This window comes from Ursus maritimus, unplaced genomic scaffold (assembly GCF_017311325.1).
Source record: "Ursus maritimus isolate PB19 unplaced genomic scaffold, ASM1731132v1 scaffold_33, whole genome shotgun sequence".
NCBI lineage: Eukaryota > Metazoa > Chordata > Mammalia > Carnivora > Ursidae > Ursus > Ursus maritimus.
In genome coordinates this window covers 16297364-16319279 of record NW_024425897.1, presented here as the reverse complement: position 1 = coordinate 16319279, position 21916 = coordinate 16297364, and the positions used below count along the sequence as shown (strand labels likewise).

At 45.8% G+C, this 21916-nt stretch overlaps 1 protein-coding gene across 1 annotated transcript in view; it reads right to left on the bottom strand.

The window, feature by feature from the left end:
* KSR2 (kinase suppressor of ras 2) overlaps positions 1-21916 on the bottom strand; it is a 391016-nt gene that overhangs the window by 298628 nt on the left and 70472 nt on the right. Inside the window, exons 2-3 of the mRNA XM_040619875.1 lie at positions 11447-11587; positions 7740-7890 (exon numbers count right to left, since the gene is read on the bottom strand). Coding sequence (XP_040475809.1) covers positions 7740-7890; positions 11447-11587 — 292 coding nt within the window. The remainder of the gene's footprint in view (positions 1-7739; positions 7891-11446; positions 11588-21916) is intronic.

The following is a 21916-nucleotide window of genomic DNA, read 5'->3' as shown; positions in this document are numbered from 1 at the left end:
TCATCCTGCACTCCTGGAAACTCGCTCCAAGCCACTCCCCCATTCTACAGCCAGAATGTTTCCTTGAAAACTGGACAGCGATCCATGTGTCTCCTGCTCCACTCCCTGCGATGCCAGCTCCGTGCCATGGTCCACGGTGGACGCCAGCCCTCCTCAGCACCCACGGTCACACCGGTCTCTCTGTGCCTAGCACGCTACCCTCTGCCTCCTGCCACAAGGCACTCCAAGTGCTCCCACCACCCCCCAGTCATTAGGAGAACTCCTCCTCCTGCTTTGGGTCTCAGCTCCACCCTGAAGCCCTGAGAAAGTCCCCAAGCCCTGGAATCTAGCACAGTGCCTGATACATACCGAAGCATGATAAAGAAGTGTGGAAGGAAGGAAGGAAGGAAGGAAGGAAGGAAGGAAGGAAGGAAGGAAGGAAAGAAAAGGAAAGAGAAAAGCAAGGTCTTCCATGATCTGGGACCTGGGTTTTTTCCTTGGGAAAGAGAAGATGCAAATGACTGCCCATTATTGGTCTGAAAACAGCCAAAAGCCCAAGAAGAGTAGGAACAAAGAGGAAACAGAAGAGAAAGAAAAGCACAGCATCTGTACTCTGATCTCTGAGCCTTGTCCCCTCCAGGCTCTTCTCTGATAAGCAGCTGTGATCCAGAGAGGAAAGTTCAAGGAGCCAGCCTGTGGTTTTCAGGCCTGAGGCCTCCAGTCTGGGGCTGGAGGGGGAGCAAATGGCAGGAACACACTCTTCCAGCAACAAATCCAATTCACCCTAGGACCTCAGCTCCATACTGACCATGATGGAGAAAATGGGGCTGGGTGCCATGGAAAAATTGCTTGGGCTTTAATGTTTTTGGCCAGGGGAAAGGTGGGCCCCCTCTAGAGAATAATCAAGTCAAACAGAGGAGGAGGAATAGGTTCTAAAGAAGCAGCAATGTTGAGGGAGACAGTGGCTCAGAGGGAAGGGAAATCAGAGATACAAAGAATGAGACACATAATTAGAAAACTGAAGGCCAGGGGCCCTTTGGAGAAATAAAGAGAGGAGGATGTCAAGAAGGTAGAGGGAAGAGAGTTGGGGGCAGAGAAAGGAGAGAGGGTGATGGTGATGGCAATGATGATGGTGGTGGTGGTGATGATGGTGGTGGTGATGATGGTGGTGGTGGTGGTGGTGATGATGGTGGTGATGGTGATGATGATAGTGATGATGATGGTGGTGGTGATGATGACAATGATGATGATGGTTATGGTAATGATGATGGTGGTGGTGGTGATGGTGGTGGTGATGATGATGACAATGATGATGATGGTTATGGTAATGATGGTGGTAGTGGTGATGGTGGTGGTGATGGTGATGATGACAATGATGATGATGGTTATGGTAATGATGATGGTGGTGGTGGTGATGGTGGTGGTGGTGGTGATGGTAATGATGTTGGTGGTGATGGTGATGATGACGATGATGATGGTGGTTATGGTAATGATGATGGTGGTGGTGGTGATGGTGGTGGTGATGGTGGTCGTGGTGGTGATGATGATGGTGGTGGTGGTGATGGTGGTGATGATGGTGGTGGTGATGGCGATGGTGATGATATGATGGTGGTGATGGGTGGTGATGGTGGTAGAACTTCAGTGGAAATGGTGATGGTGTGGATGGTGATGGTATGGATGGTGATGGTGATGATGGTGGTGGTGTGATGGTGATGGTGCTGATGATGGTGATGTTGGTGGTGGTGGTGGTAATGATGTTGGTGGTGATGGTGATGATGATGGTGCTGATGATGGTGATGATGATGGTGGTGGTGGTGGTGATGGGGCTGATGATGGTGATGATGATAGTGGTGGTGGTGGTGATGATGTTGGTGGTGATGGGGATGGTGATGGTGATGATGATGGGGCTGATGATGGTGATGATGATGGTGCTGATGATGGTGATGATGATGGTGGTGGTGGTGGTGATGGTGGTGGTGACAGTGATGGTAATGATATGATGGTGGTGATGACGGTGGTGGTGGTGATGGTGCTGATGATGCTGATGATGACAGTGGTGGTGGTGAGGATGGTGGTGATGATGGTGATGGCGATGGTGATGATATGATGGTGGTGATCGGTAGTGATGGTGGTAGAACCTCAGTGGAGATGGTGGTGATGGTGGGTGTAGGACAGGGACGGGGATGGTGCTAATGATGACGATGACAATAATGGTAACAATAAGGCTCATCATGACCTAATCCAAGCCAGGCCCCGTGCTTTGCCTGTACCAACCATCTCATGTGATCCTTCCAACAACCAACGGGTGGAAATGATCATCTTTATCGCACTACTTAGGAAACTAAGCTCTGAATCCTGAGATGCCATCCTGAAAATCATGTAGCTGGTAGGTGACAGACCCAAAATTGGGCAGAACCAGAGTTTGTCCAGATTCCATACTGTTAGCAAATAGTGAAGGCCTGAGAGGGGGAAAGCAGAAAGGAAAACAGAAGAGGACGGAGGCCTTCTCTGATCTCACTATTTAATAGGACAACCTGCCCCCTATTCCCGGAGGGCACTGCCAACCCCCTGAGACTGCTCACTTTTCTTTTTCTTCCCCCCACTGCACTTATTCAACATACTTCGCAATGCACTTGCTTAGTACGATATAACACGCCGTCTCCCCACTCCCCGCTAGAATGGAAAGCCCTGGGGACAGACCTCTAAGCATGCATTTTCAGAGATCAGAACCATGCCTGACGTATTGCAGGCATTCGACAAATTTTGTTGAAGGTATGAATTTTTTTTGGTTTCAGGCCACATCTGATATGACAAGAAAAGACTAAGGTATCATGGCTTTGGGGTCCCCTGAGCTTGTTGAAAAGACAAGTGAGGGGTCTTTGGTTTCAGGCTTAGGCAGATCTAACACGCACTGAGAAGGGAAGAGGGGTCCGTTCTTTCCTATCTTGGGGGGTTCTTGGACACTGGGAAACAAAGATACCCCCAAAACCCAAGCAGAAAACTAAGATTAGAGTCACACGTCTAAAATAAAGCTGCCCCAATGTTCTAAGAGAAGAGACAGACAGGCAGGGAGCACACTCTGGGCCAGGCACAAAGCTTACTTGTCTCCATCTGTTTCTGTGAGTTTCTCAATACAACTTGTATTCCTACAGCCATTTCACAAACATGTGTTGAGTCACCAGTACACACCAGAATTTAAAATATCTGACTTCATCGCTGTAAAAGACGCCAGCCCTCCAGCTGAGAGCTGGGGCTACCGGGGCGAATAAAGATGGGATGACGCTTAAGAACAAGTCTCGTGGGAAAGACACTACTTTGTTCCCTAGTTTGGGATAACATTTTTGGTTAAAGTGAAGGGCAGGAAATGATGGAATCATCCAGCTCCCAAGATAGTTAGAAGCTTCTAGGAACCAATGATCATATTTGAGGAAAGATTTAGAAGGAGGACGGGTCAAGGATGGCTCGCTGCTTCCCCCTGGTGGAGAGCAGTAGCAAGCACATCAAACAGCTTCCGGAGCCTTCCCCCAACAGGAACACCCGTAGCCAACAGCTAGACTTGTAACTGCACCTGCCCTCTGGAGGTCACAGTCAGATGAGGGAGGGAGGCTGGGAAAACGACAACCACGGTAAGGCATGGTCGGTTAGTGCAGAAGCTTCATTCATTCAACAAAGTGCAGAGGCTCTGAGGCAGGAGTTGGGCTTGAGAATAAGCAGGGATTCACTGGGAAAACAAAGAGAAAGGGAATTCGAGGCAGTGGTGCTAGTAGCAAGATGTGAAATCCATGCCTGATCCAGAAAGCTCTAAGTAACTAATATAGACCTATCCAACAGTTAAGGCTCGAGGGGGAAATGTGCACTGTTGTGGTTCCAAACAGACACCAAATCCTGAGCTTTCTTTGCCATCCATGTACTTTAAGCTACTGGTGATTTGCATGGGCTACATGTGGAAAAAGATGCATTAATTCAGAAATACTGGGGCCCCTGCGTGGCTCAGTCATTAAGCGTCTGTCTTCAGCTTGGGTCATGATTCCAGGGTCCTGGGATCAAGCCCTGCAATGGGTTCCCTGCTCAGCAGGGAGTCTGCTTCTCCCTCTCCCTCTGCGGCTCCCCCTGCTTGTGCACTCTCTCTCTCTAATAAATAAATAATCTTTTTAAAAATTTCATTTAATACAGAAATATTTACTAAGTACCTACAGTGTACCAGATCATTGATATCAGGCCTGGGAATAAAATGATGAGCAAAAAGAGGTCCAATCCCTGCCCTTTAGCAGCTTACGGTCTGGTGGGGAGACAGGCATCCGTGTCTTTTAAAAAATCACTCCCCCCAAAAGATTAAAATTTAAATTAAAATGTGATGAGCAGCCCTGCTGTACACAGGAAGAACAGAAGTAAAGTATGACACAAAGGAATTAGGAGCTGGGTGTGTAGACAAGACGGAGTTAGGGGTCCCCAGAAAAGCAAAGATGAGATACAGCTTTCTTAACATCAGAGAAGTCATGTGAGGACCCTGACCCATTTTGTGATCGATGTCTGACCAGCACTACTCACACAAGGACGGTTCTCGCAGAACTTCCCAGGGTGCATTAAAATTGCAAGCAAAACAAAACAAAACAGACCTCGGCAGTTAATGATTTTCAGGGAACAAAAGAACGTAAAAAACAAACAGCCACTACCAAGCCAGGACATAGTCTGACCACAGCAGAGACAATAAATCAGCGATAAAACTCCCAGTGCTTTTTCACAAGTCAAGAGTGACCTAATGCCCACTCTTGTGTCATTTTTGCAGGATTTAAACCCCTTTGAGCGTACAAACACAGGACTAACTGGGGCCAGAGCACTGACGATGCCAACCCAGGCTGGCCCATGACTTCAACCAACTAGGACCTGGACTCTTGTCACCTTAGGATGACTTTTGCCCCAATTCTAGACGGAACCGCCCTTTGCCAAGCTCCTCCGTGAATACGCGTGCATCTGCAGCTTAAGACACCCCCAATTCTGTTGTTGGCAGAGGCTGTGCTTGGAGAGCTATCTCCCTGCCTCCTTCCTTGTAACCAGTAATACAAAGTTCTTCGCTTCCAACACCTCCTTGGGTTGTGTTCAGTGTAATGCACCCCACATGGAGCTGAGTTGAGCTGCTCCCATGCTGATGGCAGCACCAAGAGCCGTAGGATTTGGGCAAACGTGCAGCACTGTTGTCAAGGTCCCAGTGGCTATAAGGCTGGAATCGGAGGCAGGACATTGTAGACGGAATCTGAGCTGCCTGGGAAGAGTTGGTAGAGGCAAGAGGAGGAAGGTTGCTATCCCAAAATATGTCCCTTGGCATAAGCGTTATTTTAGGCTGATTATTTTGAAGAAACAGCAAACGGGAAGCTCTGAAACCCGAGTAGAAGTTACACTTTTGTAAAAGACATTGACATTGATAAAGGAAACCTCCATCTATAAGGGTGTCTCCAACTTGGTATCAGAAGGGTGACTCTTAAATCTCTAGAAACTTCTATCAGTGGAGAAGTCAGAGACTTCTGTACAACCACCTTCCCCTTGTTAATTGTGCTTTTCCTGGTCACCTCTCGTAACTGCCTCCCCCCGCCTAACCCTCTCTTCTGTCTTTAGTTAGAGATGTGATTTAAGGTGATGTCCTGGGCTGCTCTGAGGAGTTACCCAGTTTCCCCAAAGCTTTTCCACATATACAGGCGGTATCCTGTTAGTAAACCTCTGTTTTCTCCTATTAATCTTTTATTATAGGGGCCGTCTCAGCCTAGGACCCAGAAGGGTAGAGAGAAAAAAATTTTCCCCCACCAGCATCAAAGAGATCATTGTCTCTCAAACCATGGCTCACAAGCCATAAGTGAGGTGTGACATGAAAGTGGTGGGTCATTACCCGCATTGGGTAAGTGACACAGAATGAAATAGAAAAGAATGCAAAATTCCACGCATAGTAAGAATGAGTTTGATGGTAATTCTCTATTGCACAAAACTCATTTCAGGTGTGTATGTGCATAGCGGTGTGTGTGTGTGTGTGTGTGTGTGTGTGTGTGCGCGCAGAGTTGACATGTAAATCCGATTCATTTCTGTGCAACTTGAGTCAAACTGAAAAACACCAGATTAGAGGCCCTCTCCAGGTCTCACCCAGCCCAGGATGTCACCAAGGATGCATGCTCAGCCTGTGGAGGCTTGACAGAAACACCTGTCTCCACTTAAAAGAACTTCCCCAAACTCTGATGGGAAGATGTAAACTCGGAAAAGCAATTAAGAACCTAATCTCAACGCTCACTCTCATGTATTGTAGGAGGCAGGGGTCGAGGAGCGAGGAGAGGCGTAAACTGATACAAACTTTCTAGAAAGCTACATGGTAATGTTCACCAGACTATCTGGAGACATTTCTGTTTGTCATGACCAGAACTGGGAGGAGAGAGGATGATACTGATACCTCATCACTGAGGCCAGGGATGCTGCCAAGTATCCTTCAGTGAGAGGACAGCCTCTGACTCAGGGTCCCTTTTGGTGATGACCACAGCTTTGGTAAGGATGTGCTAGCAAGAAAGAATACAAAAGGGAGTGCACTGGGGATCTGGGCCAATGACCTGTTTCAGATATGTCCTCTTTCATTCCCTGCTGTATCCCAGCACACGGTAGTCAGTAAATACTTGTTGAATGTCCCATGCTGAATCCCTCAAAGACTTCTGCGGATTAACAGCCCAGCCGCCTGACTGTTCAGACTGGGGCTCTACAGTGACACCTTGTGGTGGAAACTGAAACAACCATGCAGAGGGACCATAGTTTGGTGTGTTTGCAGAGCTGATCCCTTCGGACTACAAAGGCCCCAGAATTTGTGGGGAAATCATGAAGCTAGAGAGAAGCAGGCAGCCTCAAGAGGATGATATGTGATGTCCTGCTAATAAAGGCAAACAGGAGTTTGAGCAATTATTGGGAAAGATCAAAGAAAGATGATGTGAAAAAAGAAAAAAAACAGGCCCAGGGTGGTGAGTTCAAGCCCCGCGCTGGGGCCTACTAAAAAAATAATTCCCAAAATGGAGTCATTCACCCCCACAAGACAGCAAACCCAGACTTAATTAGTTTTAACCTCTCAGGAAACAATCCTTTCTTTTGTTTTGCTAATAACTCCCTTGCCCCGCTCTCCTGCCTATAAAAAACTTCTCCTGTGCAACTTCTCTCCCTGTTAGAAGGGATTCCGCCCCATTCACAACTGCTCTCCAATTGATCTGGTTGAATTTTGTTTTTCGTAACAATTTGGACCCCAAGCTGATAAAACAAGTCACAGAGGTTATTTAATTAGATGGGGGGGGGGGGAGTCTCAAAATGCACATGGATAATCCTAATTCTATTGTTTAAAACTAGGATGCACATACCCATTTGCCTGGAAGAATTACACCAAAACTTCTTACCAAAACGACAATGGTATGAATGTCTATTGTTTATATAATTGGATGTGGACCCAAAACGCAAAGGCATTTAAGAATGTCTAAGGTACAAAGATCACCCAGGCACAACTTGGATTTCCATAGCTGGGCCCTTATTACCCAGAACCAAATGCCCTACACCGCAGCACTCCTTTGAGCACAAGCTTCCAAGAGCGGCCCTCACCACTTCTGGCTCCCGAATCCCCTCTTTTCTCTGCTCGTGAGCGGTGTTTACCATCCAAAGCTGACTGGCTCATCCTGGCCTGCAGCGCAGGCACAGAAATCTGGAGGAACCGAGGCCGATGTGTTGGGGACAAGTCTCCATCCCCAGGGCCTGCTCACCTGACATGTGGACGTTCCGGAGACAGGACAGGGAGGCATTGAGACGGGCGCACTCCTCCCGGTTGGCTCCGTATTTCTCCACGGTCTCACACACCTGCTCATCTGTCATCTCCAAGAGGTCCTCCAGACTCAGCTGGCCGGGGGTGATTTCCTAGAGGAGGGAAGAAAGGATGGTAAACACACCTCCGGGGCCCGGAGGGAAGGAGAGCGGGCTAAGCCTCCACACTGCCCTCTAGCGGTACTTAGCGGAACACCGGGCCCTGTGTGGAGGGCCGCTGGACGGACCTGTTGGGTCTCTGACTCCCGGGTCAAACAGGCCCGGGTTTGAATCTCAGCTTTGCCACTCATTGCCTCACGCAAGTCACTTACCCTCTCTGAGCCTCACTTTATTCACCTGTACAATGGGAGTCTTAAGTGCACATATTTTGTAGGGTAGCCCCTATTGTTAGCACAGCCAGTGCTCAGTGGATGGTGGTAGTTAATTATCTGTTCCCCTTGTACCTTCTGAACTCCTTATGGGCAGTCTCCACTCTCCTCGTCTTTGGATGGCCCTCTGTGCCTCCTGCTTAGCTTGGCTTGTCCCCAGTACAGGGTGAACTTGGAGCAGAGCAAACTGGATAGCCCAAGTCTCTTGATGGCTGTCGTCCCCAGCCACACATTCTAGAGTCTAGACTGGGGGTTTAGGAACCCTAAGGGGCGATAAGCTGGAACCCTATGGGTAGCGCAGTGCTGGAAATGAAATTGGATTTGTGTCTGAGCCCCACAGGGCAAGGCTGTGCTTTCTAAGACAAGTGGTAAGGCTGGGGTATAGCAGGGTGTGGGGACAGGGACGCCTCTGGAGAGATGGGCTGAGAACAGAAAAGGTGGGATTTCCAGCTATAAATGTCCCTTCACCACCACCAGCAGCCACCAACCCCCTTTCCCAAAACGATGTGTCCCTGGACCCCATAATATAGATACACCTTGAAATTGGTCAAACTTTGATATTTATGCATCTTTATGCATTTATGCATATTTATGCATCTACATCCATGTATGTATATAAAACGGAGAGCCTTCATTTATAACAGCTAAATGGTATCCAGTGTTTTTACATATATTATTTAAATAAGAATTTTAGATACTAGATACCTAGAGATTCTAGGACAATATTGTGGGATACTTCTGCCCTCTTGTGGCTATATCTGTGTATTACAACAAAATCAGACACCTTCCCCCCTCCCCACAATCCCCAATACACAGACATTAAACTGGCAACCAGAAGGAGGAAAACTTCTTTCCCCACCTCAAAACAGATGCAGGGCAAAAGCCAGGAAGCCAAATCAGTGCCTTTCCAACTTACTAGGGCACGGAGCAGGAGAAAACAATACTTGAGTCATTTAGAGCTTTTTTCAAATAGAGACACATGGCTCGTAAAGCCCACTTGAAGAAAAGAGATGGTCCGGGATCAGAAGGTACAAAGCAAATCACATTAGAGGAACTCATTCACAACCTAAAAGAATTCCCCTCTTTGCTGCAGGGTTTACTTGTGCCTTTTAATCCTATCATTTACTCCCCACTGAAATTTTCACTGAAATTTGGGGTCACAGAAAAAAATCACAAAAGTAATAACAACATAAAAAATGGACAAAGCCTGAAGAAACCCAGACTAACCGAGCAGATGTGCTTCCGTTCAATAAAATGATAATAGTAAACGAGAAATGAAATGGATGGCACACTGTTTTAAGCGCTTTTCTTGGGTAGTACTTTCATCATCATCATTAGTTGATAATTAGAACACTAAAGTTCAGAGAGGTTAGCTCACTTGCCCAGGGTCCCACAGCAAGTAAGTTTGAACCAAGGCTGTCACTTTGCAGCCTTCCCCCTACTGCTGGTTCCTCCTCAGAAAGGGGACCTCTGGTGGACTCATGAGGGAACTTCAGGCAGAGAGCTGGAACCCCAGTTCCTCCCCATCCCCTGGTTGGTGGACTCAGGATTCTGACAGACTAAGGTAAGAGCCAGAGCTGGGGCATCTGCAAGCCAGGAAAATGAGCAAAACTGCTAACTAGCAGGAGCCTGCAGGATCCGAAGGGGCAGCAGAAATCAGGTCATTGCCACCAGATGGGAATCCAGCTCAGGGTGTTCAGCAATTCGGCTTTTTAGAGAGAAGCCAGAGATCTGGGGGGTTTTTATGCACACTCTTTAAGCTTTTAGATGTTGGCTCAAAAAATGTTTTGCAAATACTATATCGGACAAAAAAAAATGTCTGTGCATCAAATACATCAGAACACCTTTGGGGCCACCAGGTTTCAACCCCTGGCTGAGAAGATTGTGTCTATGTATTCACCCTGCTTGATAAATAAATGGTCCCAAAAGCCTCTAAAAAGTGGATTGGCCCGTGCAAATAAAATATACTGCCTGTAGCTATATGTGACCTTTCATTTTGAGGCTATTCACATGAAATCTCCATCCTGGGAATGAAATGAACATAGAATCATACACCATCTAGTGCGCACACATGGGGTGGGGGTGCGGGGATGGAGGAACAGGTGGGTCCTCCGTCTAGCTCAGGATCTGGTGGGTTCAGGCGAGTTCACATAGAGGTCAAAGTCTGAAAAACACAAAAGTGGAAGACGGTCTTCCGGGCCTCTTCAAGCAAGAAGAAGGGTGCAGCGTGAGAAACAGCACTTGGTCCTGCAGGCAAGGGGGCACCCCCTTGTCTACCCAGCTCAGCGAGTCCCCAGCAACAGAAAAAGGAGGAGAAAGCACAATGCTTCCCACCTGCTCCAGAGTCCTTCTGAGCTGCATTCTCCTGCCAGCTCCATCCACTCACTATCAGCGGAAGGAAGTCCCTTCATCTCTGAGCCTGATTCTTGCTCTGCACAATGGGGTAATTGTCCCCACCTCAAAAGACCATTGTGAGCATCTGAATAGTCTCAACAGTTGAGATCCTGGGTGTAAAGCCCTTAGGACAACTCCTGGCCCCGAATATTCAGTGACCGGTGTTGTTAGGAAGGACTGGACTGGTCACTGCAAACAGTGGGGACCTGGGACCCAAGAGGGTAGGAAAACCTCACTATCCTTGGGATTTTAAGGATGTGGTCCACTCCTGTTACTTCCAAAGCTTTCAACAAAAATTACAAGCTGACATTTGCTGAATGCTATTAGGTGCCCAAAGGTGAGCAGAACATTTTAGATGGACCATCTCATTGTATCATTCTAGCTACTTCAGAAGAGGAGACAATCATTACCCCCGTTTAACAGATGAGAAAACTAATGCTCCCAGTAAGTGTGTCGCATAAGGTGGCCACTGGCCGCATGCATTAACATTAAATACAATTAATAATTCAGTTCATCAGTCGCATGCACTAATCACAATTCAAGCATTCAAGAGCTCCCTGGGGCTGGCAGCCTCTGCATCAGACAGAATAAATATAAGATATTTCCATCATCGCAGAAGTTCGGCTGGACAGCCCCGGTCTAAAAGGTAGCGTGACTCGGCCAAGGTGACTGAGCTAAATGAGTGGCAGAGCTGAAAGAGGGTCCAACCGAGAGTAGAGCCGTACTCTTAACAACCCACTTGGACAGCATCAGAGATCCTCTGAGCCCGCATCCAACACATATTAATGGAGGGCCTACTATGTGCCGGGCATAGGCAAAAACCCGCTGTGCGAGGGGCTGGCTTCTGGCCGGTTAGGGGCAGGGAGCAGGGGGCCATCTCCGGTCACCTCCAGGACTTCCTTGCGCACATCGACGATCCGGAACCAGTGCCGGAGCTGGGGGAAGCCGTCCAGCTCGGCGTTGCGCTCCTGAAGGGCCACCTTCTTTTTGCAGGACAGCTGACGGCTGAAGTACTTCACCAGCTTGCTCTGTGGAGACACAGATGAGGACACAGGGCGGGTCTCAGAGGCACGGCCACGGGAGGATAAGCCAGCATCTCCCCACGGCACCCTCCCCGCCCGAACCCCAACCAACCCCTATTTTAAAGACTGGTTTAACTGCAGGGAGGAGGGGTACACAGGGGTGCCACTTTCTTGGGGGGCCTTTTGGCTGCAATCATGTATATTTCCACTGCACCGATCCTTGGACCCAAGGATTCCACTTCCAGGAACTCACCTAGAGGTGCCGTCCAGGGCAAGATGACTGTAAAAGAGTATTTCCTACAGTTCTAGTGGCAATGGCAAAAGATTGAAAACACCCTGAGGGTCCATCAGCAGGAGACTCATAAATGCAGGTACATACACACAAGGGAACTCTACGCAGCTATAAAATAAAACGCCGAAGCGTGCTATGTACTGACACAGAACGATCTCCGAGATGTGTTGATACATAGAAATACTCTCCCACACAATGTCTACGTTTATGTATCTTTGTAAAGGCCGACACTCTCTGGGAGGATTTCTAATATTCTAGGGAAGGGAAGAGGGGGGTGGGGAAGAGGGGTGGAGGAAATATTTTTTTGTTTGTTTTTATTTTTTTTATTTTTAATTGAAGCAGAGTCAACATACAATATTATATTAGTGTCAAGAGTACAACCTAGTGATTCAACAATTATATACATTTTGCAGTGCTCACTACCAGAAGCAGATAAGCATAGTGACATTTGTCACCATACAAAGTTATTACAATGGTATTGCCTATATTCCCAATGCTGTACTTTTCAGGGGAAGAAGAGGTACAAACTTCAGTTATAAAATAAATAAGTCAAAGAGATGAAAAGTACAGCAGAGAAACATTTCATTGAAATCCTTTTGTACTATGTGAATCTTAATTCACATGCAAATATTCACAAATTCATGAATACTTTTAGAATGAGTTGGACAAGAACTCATCCTATGAAGAGATGCCATGACACAAGAAAGGAAAACTAGTTCCGTAAAAACTAACAGCATTTGGCACCCATCTGTCACTTACAATGTGTTTCTAAGGACAGTGCTGCTGTAGGGTTTTATCCTAAAGAAATAATTAAGAATATTTACAAAGCTTTGCTCTAAATTGAAAGTAGCCACAAAAAATTGAAAACAATCCAATTCTTCAACAATAGGGGATGATGCAAGTACATTACAGCATATCTGTATGATGGCATATCATTAAAAATAATGTATAAAATATGTATATTATTTATAGTGTACAAATAATGCATTAAAAATTTATAAAGCTGTATGTGTATAGATGCACAGAAAAAGCTTTGGGAGGGCATATAACAAAATATGAGCAGTGGCTATCTCTGATAGTAAGATTACAGGTGATTACGATTAGGTGGATGAATAATTATTAAGATTATTAATGAGATTATTAATAAATATTAAGATCATTGATAGAGATTTTCTCTATTTCTTCTCTACAGCAAAATTAGAAAATACAAGGTATATGTTATTACCTGCTTATTAATGGAAAAAATGTTTAGATGGGCTTGGCAACATTTCTTTCACACCAATACTATCCAGCGTCAGCAAGAATGAGAGAAACCATTGAGAATACCACCCGAGGGCAATTTGATTTTTGTCTCAACATTTTAATAGTCTCACTTTTAGGAAGCCACCCTACAGAAACACTTATATATGTATGTACATGGGATAAAGGCTGGCTCGTTACTGTGGCACAATAATTTTAAAAACTCGAAAAGGTAGATTGATACATATTAACTGGGGAAAATCTCCAAGATTTTCATATTCAGTTAAAAAGCAATCTGTGAAGACAGCATATACTATGATTATATTTATATTTTTAAACCTCTATGTGTGTTGGGGCGCCTGTCTGGCTCAGGAGGGGGAGTGCATGGCTCTTGATCTTGGGGTTGTGGGTTTGAGCCCCACGTTGGGTGCAGAGACAACTTAAAAATAAAATCTGGAAAACAATGTTTATTTTTTTTAAAAGATTTTACTTATTTATTTGACAGAGATAGAGACAGCCAGCGAGAGAGGGAACACAAGCAGGGGGAGTGGGAGAGGAAGAAGCAGGCTCCTAGCGGAGGAGCCCGATGTGGGACTCGATCCCAAAACGCCGGGATCACGCCCTGAGCCGAAGGCAGACGCTTAACCACTGTGCCACCCAGGCGCCCCTGGAAAATAATGTTTAAAAAGGTACATTCACTGGGGACGCCTGGGTGGTGCAGTCGTTAAGCATCTGCCTTCGGCTCAGGGAGTGATCCCGGCGTTCTAAGATCGAGTTCCACATCGGGCTCCTCTGCTAGGAGCCTGCTTCTTCCTCTCCCATTCCCCCTGCTTGTGTTCCCTCTCTCGCTGGCTGTCTCTGTCAAATAAATAAATAAAATCTTTAAAAAAAAAAAAAAAAGGTACATTCACTGAGGGGTGCCTGGGGGGTGCAGTGGGTTAAGTGTCCGACTATTGGCTTCAGCTCAGGTGGGGATCTCAGGGTGGTGAGATTGAGCCCCATGGGGGGCTCAGCATGGAGTCTGCTTAAGACTCTTTCTCCCTCTCCTTCTGCCCCCAACCCCTGGCTCTCTCTCTGTCTCAAATAAATAAATAAAATCTTTAAAAAAATAAAAAGGTACATGAACCAAAAAATTAAGTATGAATGCATTACAGCACATCCGCAGGACAGAATACTATATCAACGTCCCAAAACAAGGTAGATTTAGATATGAATCCTGTCTCCCACAGTTACCACTCTATCTACTCTAGTAAGTTTCAGGACAAAAGAGATCTCAGAATTATAACTTTCTTCGCCACGCAGAAAAGAAACCTCTGCAATTAACAGCAAAATGGATCTCTCAGACCCCGAGATCATGCCTTCTCTTACTGGCAGTAAGCGTGCCTAGCAGGCTTGCTTCCTTTGCACTGATTTAAGTTGAAGCCTTATCAGTAATTGCAAAAAATAAAAGAACACATATAGAACCAGAGAAAGAGGACTCTACTATATAAGTCTTTAATTTTTTTTGATCCATGCCAGCATGTTGGAGTAAGAGGCGGCAACAGAGAGGGGCTAGAACCTTGGGCACCAGAATCAGGTTAACCTGGGCTCCAATCCCCACTGCACTCCTCAGCAGCCGAACGACCTCAAGCAAGTTTCAAAACTGCTCTAAATCTCGGTTTTCTCACCTGGAAACTGAAGGTTAAAGTGTACCTACTTCACAGGATTGTGGGGAGAGTTAAAAGGGATTATTATGCAAAGTGGTGCTGAACGCTGAGTAGTGAACTTATGCCCCATAAACTCACAAGCATTCGCCACAGTGTCCTTGGAGGGGTTATGCCCCAAGTTTACTAACTCTCAGTACCAGAAAAAGTCTTTCTGATAAATTAAAATTAATGTTTCAAAATATATATTCTTTAAAGAGCAAATGTATCCTTTCACCAACATTTAAAATGTACAAAGTTATACTGCAAAGAAAGGTACTTTTAGTTGGATTAAACTAAAAACTGCCTTCCTAATTCATTATTTAAATCTTGAATCTAAAAACCATAGGATTTAAATCTAAGCAACCTACAGAAATTGCTTAAAAGTAATACATGCTTATTTTATTTACAATATCTATAATTTTTGGGATTTTTACTGTCTTCCTCGGGCTTTTCACCTAAATAAATAAAGTTTTACTGCTTATTATTCTATGCCTATATATGCCCATGTTGGATTTCAAATACGGCAAAAGAAATAAGACTGTGGTTTCTTGACATAAAAACAATGTGGTTTCTTGACTTAAAGAAACGAAGAAAGCAGTGTCAAAGAAACCCAGTAACATCGTGTCTCTCATACCTTTATTTTTTTTATGTTTTTATTTACTTAAGTACTCTCTACACCCAACGTGGGGCATGAACTCACAACCCTGAGATCAAGAGTCACATGTTCCCCTGACTGAGCCAGCTAAGTGCCCCAGTCTCTCATACTTTTAATTAAAGCTGCATTGTCACCGAAGATTGAAAACCCAGACTAAGCCCTGATGCTAAATGGCAGGAACCAGGGAGCCACAACGCTGCTCAAACACCCATTCTTGAATAGATCTCCCAAGTGGGGGTCACACTCGTAACTTGAGGCATGGCATTGAGTGACAATGGGTCACATAGTAAGCCTGTTCTCCCTCCAAATCTCTCTTCAGCCCTCTGACCATATATCAAGGAGACAGTCTCTGTCCAGTGATGCTATGTCTTTAACACCTTGCATGTTCTGATCTCTATAACAGAGAGCAGGACACAGACTCATAGCCTTGGGAAGGTAACAACAGTGAGCACGATGTAATGACACCACAGTTTTTGATTTTTTTTAAAGATTTTATTAGTCGGAGAGAGAGAACATAAGCAGAGGGAGCGAAAGAGGGCAGAGGGAAAAGCAGACTCCCTGCTGAGCAAGGAGCCCAATGACATGGGACTTGATCCCAGGACCCTGAGATCCAGACTAAGCCAAAGGCATCCCATGATACTACTGTTTTTATTGTGTTAATTTTCTTGACTGCCTTCCATTCGTGGCAAAGTGATACTAGTTTTCCATTACAATAGTTGTATAATGTTTATTTTTGAATACATGTATGTTTTTAAAGATTAAGTTGGTTTCAAGAACATACACAGGGGGCGCCTGAGTGGCTCAGATGGTTAAGTGTCTGCCTTCGGCTTAGGTCGTGATCTCCAGGTCCTGGGCTCAAGCCCCACGTGGTTGGGCTCCCAGCTCAGTGGGGAGTCTGCTTCTCCCTCTCCCTCTGCCTCTCCCCTACTCGTGCTCTCTCTGTCTCTCTCTCAAATGAATAAATAAAATACTTAAAAAAAAAAAAAAGAACATACACAGATACAGTAAAAAGCACAATGGTGGTGTCAAACTAATGAGTCGGGGAAACACTGTTCTATAGAATAACATTCAAACTCAGACATTATGGGGGCTCAGCTGTAGTCCATATCTCCTTCATTTCCAGGCGATTCACTAAACACATCACCTCAAATGTCTCCCCTCTATGATTTTGCTCAGGCTCCCCCATCTAGAAGTCATTTCTATACCCACCTGTGGTAGATTGTAAAGATGCCCCGATTCCTTTCTGCCTCCTGCCTCCATACCCTTTGCAATGTGCCCTTACAATCAACTCACAAATGACGCAGAGTCTGTGCCCACAACCCTCCGATCAGTTGGCGAAGTTTCTTGCAACAACCAATAGAAAGAGGCTTTGCATGGTTCTACTTGCTGCCTGGGATCTGCCATGTCCATGAGAATGTGTCCAGGCTAGTGGGTTAATCAACTGAAGGAGGAGGGACCATGTGGAGCAACGCGAAGTCTTCCTAGACATCCCCAAAGCCGGCCAGCTCAGCTCAGGCAACGGCCAAGTGTTGCCCGGCTGTTGGCGGTGAGTGAGCCCAGCCAAGATCAGAAGAGCCAGGAATCTGCAACTGATCCCCAGATAGCACGGTCAACAAATGTTTATGTTGTCTGCAGCTAAGGTGTTTGTGGTCGTTTGTTATGCAGCATTACTGAGATGCACCGCTAACTGATGGACCACCCCATCAACTCCTAGAAGTCTGACTTTCTCTCCAAAGTCCGTCTCAAACGTCACCTTCTCCAGCAAGTCCTTATCAAATCTTCCCTGGCATTTTCTTTTTACCTACTCCATTATAACATTTATCACAGTTTTTTTCCTTGCATTATAATTGGCTAATAACAAACACATTGGAATTCTATATTTGGAAGCATCGATGAAATGAGAATAAGAGTAGAATTAAAAGTACCATTACTGAGCACTTCCACGTGCCAAGCCCAGGCCGAAGGGCTACCACACATCATGTCCATGTATCCACACATTCCCAGGGGCTAGGTGCTGTTAAGATCTACATTCTACGGATGGAGAAATTAGGCACAGAGAAGTTAAGCCATTTGTTCACAATCACACAGCTAGTAAGGAGAGAGCTAAGATTCAATCCCAATCTGATTCCAAGGCCACAATATTGCAGAAAAGGTAACTTTATTTTAACCTTAATTATTTAACAAGCACATGTATATCTTTTCCTTGTGGAAAAAGCTCGACCATTTCAGATAAGCTCCCTCGGTCCACTCCCTCTAATGCTGGACGTAACCACTGAGACTAGTTTGGTGTCCATATTTCCAGACCTTTTTCTATGCCTCTGTGTATGTCCACACCTATGTGTGTGTGTACATGTGTGTGTGCGTGTGTATGCGTGTGTGTGTGTGCCTGTGTGCGCGTGTGTGCATGTGTGTGGGTGTGTAAACTCTGCAGCATAGTAGGATGTGCAGGGTTGTTTTTTTCACATAAATTGTATCTTACTTCTTTCACTCAGTAGCAAGCCTCGGGCATCATTCCCTGATAGTTCATAGAGATCTAACTCATTCTTTTTAATCTTCTGCATGAGGGATTCCTTTGATACCGGGGTCAAAAGCCCAGGATGTGAGCCATTCTGTGATGGCTGCTGGGGGCGCCTTTGTCGGCTCTGATCGAGCATTTTCAGGAATAATAGCCACGAGAGCAGCCACCATTTACTAAACACTTGCCGTGAGCCTGGGGCAGTGGGACGAGTGCTTTGAATGTGTCCGTTCGTTTTTAATCCACGCGACAATGCTGGCTGTGAGGCTGCTACTCTGAGCCCATTCCGAGAACAAGAAAACTGAGGTGTCAAGAGGTTAAATCACGTACCCAGATCCACAAAACTACTGAAGCTGGGGAGCCAGGGCAGGAGCCCAAACTCCCTCCACACCTGGGAGTTGTGGATGCTGCACTGAGGTGCTCACGCGTCCTTCCCACTGAGCGGGAAAGCCAAAGTCGGGCGTGGACCCCTCCCTCATCCTGGGAAAGCTTCCAGGTATTGTGGGAGAAATGAGCTTCTAAACCCCAGTTTCAAGGCTTTGGCAGGTTATATCCACTCCCTGAGCCTCTACTTTCTTATCTGTAAAATGGGCATATACCACCTTTCCTCACAGGCCTGCCGAGACATCACAGGAGATGCTGTCTGTGCAGAAGGCAGGCTGAGCCCTCCTCTGACACAAACACCGTGTCCTGACTGTCTGTGGAGGGAATGCTTGAATTCCGGGAGGTGTTTCCAGCATCACCCGGAGACTGGACCTACATCTGCCAGGAACCAAGAATCAAGGGGCACCTCCACTATGATGCATTAGGATGAGAGAGAGAGAGATGGGTTCAAGAAGCAGATGGAGTAAGGAAGAAAGGCAGGGAGGGAAGCCACAGGACCGGGGCTCCCCTCGAGACAAAAAGAGAACAAGAGTCACTTTTCAGGACAACAGCACAGCTAATCTGAGCAGGGAAAAAACCAGAAAACTGCCCTGAAGCTGGACTAGGTAGAGATCGAGGAATACTCCCCAAATGGGACATATTCTCCCGGGAATCGGCGGCTTCCCCCACCAGGTGCCCAACACTAGTGGCGTCGAATAATCGCAGCTGGCAGCGAACAGGGGTTCTCCCCCAGCCAAACACTGTGATAAACACTTTTGATCAATTGTGTATTCACTCTGCACAGCGACACTGTGATGTAGGTCCAACTACTGCCCCCATTTAAAGTTCAGAAAAAGTTAAAAGTTAAAGTGCATCTCTGGGTTACCATAGGGGAGATTTATTTGCTTATTTCTGTGCATATATATCTTATAATTTTTCTCTAAGTTGGAATGACTTATAGGATAATTAGTTACAAACCTCATGAAACTCAGACACTTACCAACAACTAAGACATGTGGGACACGGCCAATGTCAGCCAATTCATTAAAATAAGTTCTAGATTTTTACTGCAGTTCATTTTTTTTTTAAGATTTTATGCATTTATTTGTCAGAGAGAGAGCACAAGCAGGGGGAGGGGCAGAGGGAGAAGCACACTCCCTGCTGAGCAAGGAGCCCACTGTAGGACTCAATCCCAGAGTCCTGAGATCATGACCTGAGCCAAAGGCAGACGCTTAACCAACAGGACACCCAGGCGTCCCTGCAGTTCATTTTTAATGCATGCAACAATGCTAGCTGTGAACAGTTCATACAGACACCACATATATGAAGATTACATGAAATCATGTATATAAAGCACTTAAACAATACCTGATATATACATGATATATATATCTCATATATATATATATATGTACAGTGTCAACCATTTCATTAAATAAGTTTGTATATAAAAGTTTATGTATGATCCTATATTATACATTTGATAATTATATATAACTAAACTATATATTACTATATATATGTTATACTTAGTATATATTTTATATAGTAAGTATATAGTGTGTGTGTATATATGTGTGTGTGTGGGTGTGTGTGTGTATATATATATACATATAAATATAATATCAGGTATTCTGCTAAACATTTCATATACATTATTTCATTTAACCTTTGCAACCCCAGAGATATCCCCATTTTACAGATGAGGAGACTGAGGGCCATAGAGCTTTAGCTGCTCTGCAAGGTATCAGATAATTTTACATAGAAGCTTCCTCTTTCTCCAACAAGCTTAAGCATCGTGATCCTTGGACAATAAAACCGGGACAGAAACCTAGTTCTGGAACTAGGGGGAGCGGCTCCCTTCCCGGTGGGCTCCCGCGGGCGGCAGGCACTCACTGCGTGGCTCCAAGGGACAAGACTCTGTCCAGGGCCCTGGGAACTCAAAGAGCAGTCTGCACCCATCCAGGCCTGCAGGGGCTCCCAGAGGGGCAGACGAGACAGACATACAGACACGAATCACGAGGCCAGAGGAGAGGAGCCAGAACAGAAGAGCACCCAGACTTCAGCACAAGCACCAAGGATGCAAAATTAAGAGAACAGTCTCATAGAGAGCAACTTGTCATGATCACAGGATGAGAATGATGGGAGTTCTGTGTTTATTCTAGGAGAAGCAAGACCTGCCATTCATTCATTTACTCTGCGTGTGTTCATGTATATGTGTGTGTTTCAAGGTGCTGTCTAAATACCAAGAGCGAGTTATACAAAATCAATCACACATCCTCCCTGCCACAGGGCAGGGCTGTTCAGTTATTCTAGTGTGGCCTGAAGACACGTGCTCTGAAGGCCGTGAAGGCCAGGCTCCTTCAGATTCGTACAGAAATCGAGAGCATTTAGTTACTCTGATAGCTATTTGACACAGTGCTTTTCCGTCCATTGAATCTAATATCTTCAAAGTGAGGCTTGTATTTTGTTTGGATATTCGGTCCCCTTCATTTTCCCACTAAATCGTTTTATCATACTTCAGAAAAGCAATGGCTACAAAGTGCCAGGAAAACAAAAAAGCTGGCTCTTCACCCCAGAGGGTTTGAAAGGCACTGACCACCACACTCTGGGAATGTCAGCGATGAAGCTGAATCCCCCTACGTCACTAAATAAATTACTTTCCACAATGGTTTCAAGGATACTGCCTTACAAGAGCACTGCAGCAATGCTGAAGTGGGTGTTAGACTGGTACTGGCATGCTACAGATGGGAAACTGAGGCTCAGAGCCATTGGAATCCTGCCAAGGTCACAGGACTAACGCAGCACCAGGTCAGGATTTGAACTCGGGGTCTGGTTCCCAGTCATGTGCCCTCTTCGCGATAGCTCTCTGCGGAAACACAGGGTCCAAATGGCCTAGAGGTCAAGGTTGAGAAGCACAATTGGAAATGGGTCTTTGTATGTCCTCACCCTGCCAGGTGTCCTAATTTATTTTTAGGTCATCCTCAATTCAAGTCCATGCAGAGCTGAACTGCAAAAGGTCCAAAGGTTCCACCTTCAAGTGAAGAAACGCAGGGCTCCTGGAAATAGCACATCCATGCTGAGCCCCCCACCTGCCCTTGCCTTGCCCGTTCCCGGGTGCAAAACAAGGTCTCTGGGCCTGGGGTGGGAAGGATCCCAGGAGTCTTGGGAGAGAAGGAACCCAGATATGTAGTTCTCCAACTGCACACCAGGGGGCAGCCTGGCACCTTCCACCACAGATGGAAAAATTTTTCAGACCCTCCTGGATCTGAGCATCCTCAGTGCCTTATTACTGTACTCCGTATTAGCATGATGGTAAATTTAGCAGCATAAACAACAAAAAAAATGTTTAAAGTCAAGACATGTGACAGAACTATAAATAATCATGTCTGAAATCTCTAATGTGAAATGGGGAACTTTTCACTGAAAATCCAAACCAAGATAAACCCTGAGACTTACGGGCAAGCCCCTGGGGTCCAGTTTGCTGAGCCCCAAACCATCACTGCTTAGGTGCTATTTTGTTTTGTTTAAATTTTTTAAGTAATCTCTACACCCAACATGGGACTCAAACTCACAACCCAAGATC